Genomic DNA, 10,577 nt, shown 5'->3' with positions numbered 1-10,577 from the left:
CAGGAATGCGTGTGGAAATTGTCCCCCGAGCCTGGAATGAAACCAGGAACTGACTCCAGCCACACTACATGGGCCAGTTTGGGGTTGCATTACCAGCAGTCACCTTGGGGGAAGCTTCTTAGGGCAGTAGTCATCCAGAAGCCTGGGCCAGAAGGACACCACCCAGCTCTGGAGAAGCCCTCAGGCATCACAGGACTTCAATGACCTTTGAGACATAGCTGCCCAGACTCTGTGAATGAGGCCAGAGGCCTTTGCTGCTCCTGACACAGACACAGCAGGTGATTGCAGGCTCCAAATTATCACTAGGACCTAAAACCCTAGAGGACTAAATGAAACTGTTATTACTTTTCCCCAACCATCCTTATGTTCATCCCAATGAATAACTTGACCGGCATCACTGATCACACCTAACAGCACACAGAGCAGACAGTCCAAGCCAGAGCTGCCCCGAGCTGATATCTTCACACAGGACAGTGCAGGGCATGCAGAGGCACTCTGCAGGGTCCCAGGAGCACTGCTGCAGCCTTAGCATGGAGGCAGTACTGAGATAACAAGCTGTGTCTCCTAGCTGAGTTAATCTGCTCGGGCCCAGCCTCACGTCAGCTCCCCCTAACCCTTCCACATCTTGGGGTAGCTGGTTCTCCACAGGTCCTGTCATTCCCACAGCACGTCCTGCTGATGGCTGTAGACGCAGCGTGGCTCTGCCTTTGGGCCCAGGCAGTTCTGCAAAGCATTCACTGGGACCTTGTCTCACACCTTGCCACTACTGCTGGAAAAGCCGTCTTTTCCAGCAGTGCACACAGTTGTACGAACTTGAGGGGAAACAGAGATGAACCAGGCAAATCGAGCTTTAAAGCTTTCCGCGCACTTAAATCAAGGCAGTTCCTGCCTGCAACTTCTCCTGAGCACAGAGCACAGCTCTTTTAGCAGTGAGGGCAAAGTCTGCACCACATCACGCCAGGGTCCTGCCGCTTTCTGTCGTGGCACACATTCTATTGTGGTCCCAGCATGAAACCAGTCCAGGTACCGACTGCCCTGCCCGTGTGCATCTTTTCTGCTTATTCGAAACCTTTCCCCCTTTCTCCAGTCATGGGTGCACATTTGGTTCCAATTTCACTTCCCGTTCACCTCAGCTGGAAAGTTACTGCCCACAGGACACAGCCAGACAGTCTGATTCTTCTGGCTCCTCCAAACAGTCTGTCTCCCAAAGCCTTGAAGCTACAAATCCTGCTGTGCTCTCTGTCCAGGCTCCCACGGTGTGATATCCAGCATCTGCCTCTTTTCTAAAGCCGTCAGTTTGATTCTACTATGGGTGAGACAGGCCTGACTTACCTTGTATTTCCTGATCACAGCTGAGGATTCAGGAATATTTTTTGTCTCAGCGCAATCTGATGACCTCTGAAAAGAAAAAGAAAAAAAAAAAAAAGAAGGAAGAGAAATTGCCATAGGAAAGATATGGAGCAGAACAGGACTCAGGGATTTTGTTTTACTTTGTTCCAGCAGAGAGTCAATGATCTCATCCTCCCATTCTTCCTTTGGGCCACATTCTTACTGGTAGTTACACATTTCTCTCCAGTGTTTATTCATGGTTAGAAATCCAACCATTGGTTTCCAGAGCCACTGGCTTTGTTTTTCCTAAGGCTTCTAATGCGCTTCCAAATTTCAGATGATCATTAGCAATTTCAGAGTTTGTAAGGTGGTTCTTGGCTAGAAACCAAGATCTTATTTTCCACTATCCACAGATGAGCTATGAGATCTTGAGTAGATCAGAGCCTCGTGTCTTCATATTAACTTGCCTAGATTTTCTTGAACATTTCTTGTTGACACTGGCCGCTGTTTCTGAACTGAGCTAAGCTGGTGTAAAGTTCTGGCAACACTTACCCCGGCAGGTGACTTTGGCTTCTTCTTAGTCCCAAGGTCCTTCTCTGTGATGGTGAATTCCACAGCCTGCCGGTCCTTCTCCTTTTCCCACTCCTGCAGGCTTCTTTCATACTGAACCAGGGACTCCTGGATGTATACCTATGAAGCAAACCACGATTGGAGGGAGCAGAGCTAGAAGAAAGCTGCAAATAACACAGCGTCTGGCTCAAGTCCATGCCTGTCACCAATTCCTCCCTTCCAGGAGGTCCCAGCCAGAAGCCCACTCCCTTTCCATGTCTTCCAGTGGCAGGAAGGGGAGAGAACAGTGCTATTACAAGACACATACAGAGAAGACACAATCTTTTGCCAAAGGACACCTGGAAAGTGTCCAGAGGGACACTACTGCAAGTCTGTGCCCCCACTAATATTAAAGAAGCAAGACTTGCTTTTTACAGCTATTTAAGTGTCTGACATCCACTGAAAGCCACTCCCATTCAAACTGTGACTTCTAGTAGCTGGGTTCAACTCACAAAGCCACATGTTGCACAATTACACCTCATCTAGTGAGCCACACGGACAGAGAGATGCTTAAAGCATCAGGAGAGATGAAGCTCAGTTATCTTCAGGAATGAGAAGTGCTGGCCAGCATTACGAAGCAAGGAAGGATTCCTTCAGCTGGAAGCAGCAGGCAGCTGACTGCTGGGGCCAGCCATTTGGACTGCAGTGACATGCCCAGGTGATGGTTATACACAGGTACCTCTTGGGTCTCACCTCACACACCAGATCTGTGCTACAGAAGGAAGCACTCCCTGAAGGTCGCAGTGTGATGAAGCAGGGGATGCTCTCTCCCGGCTGCACAACTCCTGACTCTGGAGCAATCTGCAACACCTGGGTGAAAAAAAAAAAAAACAAACCACAAAGCCACAGAGGAGCTGTTTCACTGTCCTGGGACCTTCCTACACGCCTTCTCTTCGCAGGAAACACAGGATTGTGGGAATTCTCACGCCTCCCCTTCTCAGAGGTATGTGGCATGAGAGAGATGCAGCTGATATATTCAAAGAATGACCATGGACTTTGCTGGTAGACAGGGTCCCGAGGTTCATTATCACATCCTGTAGTTCGAGGTTCATGTATTCTCACCGAAGTCTTCAGATTCCCCTTCTGAATTCCTGTCTTTCCCCCCCATCCTAACCCTTGCCTTCACTTTTCTCTGCCCTTTCCTTTCATCAGCTAGTACAAAAGCCAATTCCCTAGGATCATTTCTGAGTGTCTGGTTGAAAATGGAGTTGTAAGATCCTTTCGTGGCACAAAAGAGATGGGCAAGAAGGCTGTAGAGGAAAGAGAAGGACTCACCCTCCTGTCTTTGCAGGTGCTTATCCGCCAGGCAAACACAACAGCCTTGCTCTCAGAGATATTGTTGAGAAAGACGAGTCGACTGGCTTTGGTGCAGTCTGGGATATTTCCAAGGCAAATCCTCTGGTGTGACAAGGTGGCTGCCTGCAGGAAGCAAGGTGAAACCAGGAGGAAGAGCAGGGAAGGAAGATGGGATGTGGTCATGGGGGAAGGGCAGTCACACAGTCATCTTTAAGTTATCCAGCAATTCATAGATAATATTTGCCAGTTACCTTTACCATAACAACTTGAGGCAGTGTTACATCTCATTTTTGCTCTGGTTACAATGACTCTTTACAGCAAGAGGACAGCCCTGTTGCAATGGGATTGAGTGAGCAACGAATCGATCATAATGCTGGTGCTGGGGCAGAAGAGGATCTCAGGAGCACAGAGGACCAGTAGCACCCAGATTCTCTCTGCAGCACTTGCAATCCAGGCTTTTTCCTACTTCAGTTGGCAAACACGTGAGGTGTGTCCTTGTGCAAAATCCTCACCAACCTGAATGCGAGTTTTGGGAAACTGTTCCCCACCGTACCTTGCTACTAGTATGCTACTAGTCTGTCCCATTCTCCAGACACAGTGCAATCTCTAATTAACTACTCTGATCATTAAAGAAGCTAATGACTCTTGGTTACAGACAACAGAGCCTTGTGGAATGGCATCTTCATTGGCAGCCTGAGGCAGGTTTTTAATCATCTTCTCTTTGCTGTACCCAGGAATGCAATCGCCCTTCTGGAAGCCAAAGAGCATAAGTAGCTGTGGCTGGGCTCCAAGGTAGGCATGCTACTGTCACACAGGATGAATCCTTTACCTGCTGGAGTATGCCTCTGCTGATGCTGCTTAATGCTGATTCACTACACTGGGATCTGTGGCTGAGTTTAACAACAGATTGTCCAGGCTGGCAGGCCAGCTCTAGCCAGGCCAAACAAGGTCCTGCTGAGCCAGCGACAGGTCAAACAAGTACATTCCTTGGGATGTGCCTGAATTAGTGACCATCCTGCAGTCTGCATTCAGGTTATGCATCACCTGAGTTTGGCTGTGAAATGGAGGCAGCTAAGCCCTGACAGGGTATGTCAGGAGTATTTTTGTGAATGAATTACCAAAGAAAAGGTGTTTCGGCTGCAAATAAGAAAAGTAGCTGTGATGGAGGGTAACTTTTAATAGAAAATTCAGCAAATGAACAAACCCTAAAATCTTTTTGTTTCTGATGGCAGTTGGAAGCAGCAAGCCAGAAGGAAGGCACCTTTCAGAACAACTGCTTTTATGAGTTAGGCTCTAGATGACCTGCTGGAAGGGAAATATCTTGCTCTATCTCATGGCAATGAACTCCCCGGCAACATAGGCTACTGCTAGATGGGGCCGCTTCCATATTTCAGTCTCTCTCACACATTTCTGGACTAACCATTCATATCAGCATGCCTGGACTTACCTGCCCAGGCACAGTTAGCTTGGTAGAACCTGGAAAGACTGAAGGAGAGAAAACTTCACTGGATGTGGCGGTGTCTCCTATGGTATTCGGATCATAGCCTACTCCCTGGAAGGTGATCAGAGCTGATTCACCCCCCAGGATGTGGATGGGAACATCAACCTGCCTTGGACAAGATAAAAGTATTAAGTCCAGAGTCATATTTGGGAGAGATGTGCAAGAAGCTAGTATACTTGCTAATGGACTAGTCTAAATACACAACATGCATGGGTGAGGAAAAATCCAGTCTCTCTTGCTCTTTCAGGCCCTGACCTTCCCTGCTAACCCAGGAAAGTTGATTAAGGAGTCAATTAGCCAGTTACTGTATCAGACAGGCAGGGAATCCCTCTTGGAGCAAAAGTTGGAGTTTTAAAATTAAATTTATTTATTTTTCCATGCATCTACCACAGATTGGGGAATAAGTAGTGCTCCAGCTGTGGCCCTGCCTGCCTGCTGCAGCCTAGGACAGAGGTCTTTGGGAAGGCTGTTTCCAGAGGGCTGCAGCAGTGTACACTGCAATGATAAAAGACACTGTCTTCAGTCTCTTTGATGGGAGTTACTGGAGGCTAACAATGAATCAAAAATCTGATCAGATTGATGATTGTTTGGTCTTTGAGAAATACATATTGGGATGACTCTGGTTGTGGAAGAAATGTGTTCTTTGGGAAGAAGAAATTTATTAGAATTTATCTGCTCGATTTCCTGACCAGACCAGCCACTCATTTGCTCTCAAGACTCTTCGCTTCTTGGAAGAATGGAGCTTAATTCAGCTGTAGCATGACACGGACCAACCATCGACAAGACATCAAGACATCTAAAGAATTCTAGGCACATAACAACAGAAAAAAACCCTGTTTCTGGCAGTCACGAGGAGGGTCTTACCAGGTACATTTTGGCTTCCAGTGGCGAGAAGATCCACTCAATGTGGCCTGATGTGCCAGGAGGGATTTCTCCTCTAGGAGTTAGGCAGACAAACACAGGATGCTGAAAATTCTCCTTCTGGATCCTCACAATGTTGTCCAGCTGAACCTCAAACATCACAGGCATGGAGCCGCCATTGTAGAGTTCATAAATCTGAAGTGAGTCAGAGAGAACAGTGCTTATTATACCATGCACAAGTTACTCTAGTTAACACTTCCCCAGAGGACTCTGATAAGCATTAATAATTAATGAGGCAGCTTGTCTCCTAAGAATGAGGAGACCTCATAGTGTCAGGATTTATCACTGAGGCTCTGATAGGAGACTGTGCTGAAGGTTTATCACCGCATATGTACATTGGTAACTACAGTGCCTCTCCAAGTGGTGCCCTGCAAATTCAGTCTAGGAGAAAATTAATACAAATTAGCCAAAGGGATCACTGCAAAGCAGATTATTTGAAATGCAAACCCACTCATATTAAAGCGATCTTAATTCAATTCAGATTTGTTCATTTCCCAAGTAAATTAGGCAGAACAGAATCAAAGCCGCTTTTTTTGCTGAATAAGTGTTTAAGGAAGTTTAATTAATTTACTAAAAAACTAATTAGGATTTATTTCCAGAGTGCCTGGAGCAGCTAGACAAGTCTTCACTTGGATCCAATGCAAGAGAATAGCGGAACAGCCCAACACACCTCATAAGCATTCTGGCTAGAGTGAATGCCAAATCTTGTCAAACTGGAGATGGTGAGAGGTACTTTCCCTGCTGCCATCCCAGCAGCCATTTCCAGGCTCTGCCTAGTACTAGTCTCAGAGTTCTGCTGTGATGCTTTCCTGTGGAGGCCATTCTGTTTCCTGGGAAATGCCTCAGACACTGCGTGTCCTTGGGACACAGTAACACTAGCTCCTTCCCTCTGCTGCTGCTGGGTTTGGCCCCAGGATGCTCACCTGTGTGGGGGGGTGGGAGGTCCCGATGGCAATGGGTGTGAAGAGGTGCTTAGTGGATGCAAAATGAATGTACCGCTGGTCCTGTTCCACCGTCACGCCGCTGAAGTTCAGCTACAGTGGAAAAAAAAGCAGTCACTTTCTCACAGGGCCTTGGCCCCATCACTAACAACTACACAAGGACGCCGAAAGACTTTGCAAGCTGAGGGCAACACAGTTACAGATTTAAGTTGGTAATACCAGGACAGTGTGTCCTAAGAAAAAAGCAAGGAGATGGAGAGCCTACTCAACTGTTGGCTCTTCTCTGAAAGGTTTGCATCTTGTTTCAGAGAGAAGGTACTTTTCTCCCCGCTATGCCAGGCACCAGCCTCAGTGCTTCTCTTTGCAAGTATATGGTAGTAATTCTCCATGAATGAGTGTCTGGACTGTACATAGAAGAGTGTGCAGCTGTGACAGCCAAATCCTTTGGAAAGACAGGATTTTAGGTAAGTAATGGTCTCCTCTTGGAAAGGACCATCTGGATGTCCTCACTCTGGAGGACATCCTGCTCCAAGAATGTGTCTAACTGCAAAAGCTGCAAGAAGATCCCAGCCGAATTTTAAGTCATCAAGTAATGATCAACAGTATCCTGTTAGCAAAGCAGCCACCAGGCACTTCAAGCAAAGTAGAGAGATTTATAGAGCTATTTCATGGAAGAGAGAGACACAGGATTCTGCATTTTGAGAAAACTGCAATCAAGCTAGTATGATTCACGATGCATGACTTCCTGCAGGATCACCCCAAAGCATCCCTGAGCTGTCTACCTAGAGACAGAGGTTGTAAAGCAGTCACAGAGCTAGTAATGTCTCTGCATGGGCCAAAGGGAGCTAAGTTGCTGCAATTCACAATTAGCTAAGCCTAAAGCATGGATATTTTTCAAGTGCTTATGCAGGAGATGGAGAGGATGTTTGCAATGGCAGGTGGATGCCTTGGACAGACACCTGCAGGAGATACTGTATCAGCTGCTTAAACAAGAGCAGAGAATGCCGATTCCTCCAAAACAACCCATTCCAGTTCAGCTCCATAAGCAAAGGAAAGAGGGAGAGAAGACTAGAAATACAATGCTAACAAAGTCCCACACGGGATCTTTTCAAAGCACTACATGAGCATTCAGCCTTCTGAGGGCCTCAGCAAGCCAGGTGCAATGCAAAACAGGAGGAGGACAAGAGCTGACACTTTCAAACTGCAAGGGAAAAAGGGACAGGAACCTTCCTGAGCTTTGGGAGTGAAACACCCATTTATATTACTTGAGTCAAAAAGCCAACTTGGATTTCACCAGACCACAACTGCCGAGCAAAAACTGTCATCAGTTTCCATAGACACAGGATGTGACAATTAGAGGACTATCAGTTAAAGGGAGACAAATGGAGAAAAGTGAAGACCGGCTGCAATCAGTTCTCCTTCCAGAGTGCACAGACTGTGTCCCACAGTGATGACTTAGAGCATGAGGGGACAGAGACACCAGATTCATCAGGGAGGAGGGCTGTCTGGAGAACACGTGCTGCAGGTGACAACATCTCACAGTATCTAATTAGCAGCTATGAAGCAAAGTGCAAACACTTCCAGTTTATGGATCCTGTGTGCTCAGGGATTCTCCCTGGGATCCAGCCCTTCTCTCCAGCGAATTCTGGGAACCAGCCTACTTCATCCTGCAACACCTGCAGCCAGCTGGGCTTTTCCTACTAAAACTGCTGAGGGCTGCAGCTTCCGCCTAGCCAAACTACCCCAGAGCTCTGAGAACAAGGTCACAGCTGCGCTCTTACAGGCAGGCTATGGCGATGAGGCAAAGGACAATCTGTGAGAGCATTAGGCAGCGGGAGGCCCAGTTTCCCTCCTGCACAAGGGAGTGGGTAACACACAAGTCTACAGAAGTTTCACCCTGCAGTCAGAAGAAATTGCCAATGGGAAATATAGTTTGGGTCCTTCAGAGCACCTATAAATCCAGTCATCTCAGGACTGAAAGGTGGCCACTGAGTGGGGAAGGAGTAATGGAGAGCAAGCTCCTTCTGAAGATGAAGCAGACAGACTCTGTTGGGGAAGCAGAGGATTGCGAGGTCAAAATCTGTCCACATGGATAGAGCCATGACAGAGGTGAGTTTGGACCCCCCAAAAAATCATGCATTGGCTTGCAACTGGCTAACATCACCACTCCGAAACCAGGCAATTTGGAATTTGACAGAATAACCAGGCAATAGCCAGTCTCCACCTCTGCTTATTGTTGCTATCTCAAATTTCCAAAGTGACATTATGGCATTTGCTTTCCTTAAGGTTAGCATATGTTCTGCACATTTCACCGGATTCCCAGGTGAGGATCTGTTCAACTCTGGCATGTGAGCACGCTTAGAGCAGTCTCTGCCACAGGGGCTCACAGCTCTGCGCTCTTCATGCCATGACTGAAAGGAATGAAGGCACACTGTGTTCAGGCCCTCAGTTGCCCTCTGTGCAGAAAGAGGAGTCTCTTCCATTTCTACTTTCTGATATTAGCAGTTCAGTACTGGCACTGTGCATCCCTGCAAGTTGTAACCACCTGCACTGCTCCAGGTCTCTGGACTGGCCTGTTGCCAGAGCTCCAATGCACCCAGGGGTCTTTTACCATCCCCAGGGCCTCCCATGCTTTTTCAGCCCCTTTTGCAGTGACAGCATGAGGTAGGGTGGTGGCCTCTGATAGCCACCAAAGCCACTGGCTATGTGGCAAGAGAAGATGTGTGCCCTATAGGCTGCTGGTGCTCCAAAGCCTATTCCCTCACTGGCCAGCTGGTGAAATGCTCATATCCACTCTCAGGATTGTGCCAGGCAGGCAGAGCACAGGGAGCCTGTCCAAGGGCTTTGAGGGAAGGCACAGTTAAGCCACTGTTTGAACAGCTTGGTCAAAGGGTTGGATTTTCAGCTGACAACAGTCCTGAAAGAAAAGAAAAATAAAAGAGATGTGTGAACACAATGGTCTCATAGGAAACTTCAGAGACAGACAGGAAGGCTCAGCCGGGCATGAGCTGTGCCCGGCAGAGCACAAGGTGACTTTGACTCTAACTGACAGTTAGAAAGAGAGGGAGAGAGAGAGAGAGAGAGAAATTAGTTCCAAGCCTGAGGAAATGCTCAGGGAAAAAACACTGCAGATCAGCTCTGGGATGCTTTAGCAAGCAGCACAGCAGGAAGAATGAGTAGGAAGCTCCTCCACCATTGGCAGAAGAAATAAGTGGGTGGACAAAGGCATCAGGGCTGCAGCAGGAACAGCCAACCAGGGATGCAGGGAGTACCTTCTGGGCCTGGGGAAGCACCTGCCTCCATACCTCCGGAGCTGGAGGATGCTCTGCCAACCCTGTGCCAGCACATGTCCCCAAACTGCAGCCATTGCAGGTGGTACTTTTGGAGAAAAGCACATTCCAGGGGGTTTTGAAGAGCACAGAGAGCTGATGAGATGGAGAGATTCAGGAAAGCTGCATATGAGGGAAGTCGGATGAGCTGCAGAGCTGAACTCCAGGATCACTGCGTGGAACAACTCACAGTGAGGCAGATGAAATGCAGGGAAGCAAGCACAGAAATCCTGTCCATGAGATATACTTGAGTGTGGAAAGCATGCAGAGACTGTAAAACCCAGGAGGGCCGTTTTGGACTTGGAGTTGGCTTGGAGGAGGAAGCAATTCTGCACTAACACCACCAATAAAATAAAAAGGTTAATAATAACAATAAAAAATTTCCCTTGCTGGGGAAACCAGCAGATGCTACATCCAAGGGCCATTTAGCCAGTGCACTGCCACATCACACTGTGCTGGAACCATGAGTTTGTCAGGTTGTTGGTTTTATGCTTGGCCCTGCGTTACTGCCTGACCAGTGCAGACTCCAGGGGAAGGCCACAGCCCCCTGCACGCCATGCAGCTTCTGGGGAAAACACCTTGTAATTCAGTTCCTACCTGCTGCTGTTCTGCAAACAGAACCAAGAGATACCCGCTATCTTACCAGAATCT

At 47.8% G+C, this 10,577-nt stretch overlaps 1 protein-coding gene across 1 annotated transcript in view; it reads right to left on the bottom strand.

Moving 5' to 3' along the window:
- CCDC108 (coiled-coil domain containing 108) overlaps positions 1–10,577 on the bottom strand; it is a 32,834-nt gene that overhangs the window by 3,497 nt on the left and 18,760 nt on the right. Inside the window, 8 exon segments of the mRNA XM_009584233.1 lie at positions 1,333–1,398; positions 1,882–2,019; positions 2,632–2,748; positions 3,214–3,357; positions 4,682–4,840; positions 5,600–5,791; positions 6,580–6,690; positions 6,817–6,858. Coding sequence (XP_009582528.1) covers positions 1,333–1,398; positions 1,882–2,019; positions 2,632–2,748; positions 3,214–3,357; positions 4,682–4,840; positions 5,600–5,791; positions 6,580–6,690; positions 6,817–6,858 — 969 coding nt within the window.

The sequence above is a fragment of the Fulmarus glacialis genome, unplaced genomic scaffold (assembly GCF_000690835.1).
Source record: "Fulmarus glacialis isolate BGI_N327 unplaced genomic scaffold, ASM69083v1 scaffold27880, whole genome shotgun sequence".
Lineage (NCBI taxonomy): Eukaryota > Metazoa > Chordata > Aves > Procellariiformes > Procellariidae > Fulmarus > Fulmarus glacialis.
The sequence above is the reverse complement of the archived record's forward strand: the minus strand, read 5'-3'. Positions and strand labels throughout refer to the sequence as shown.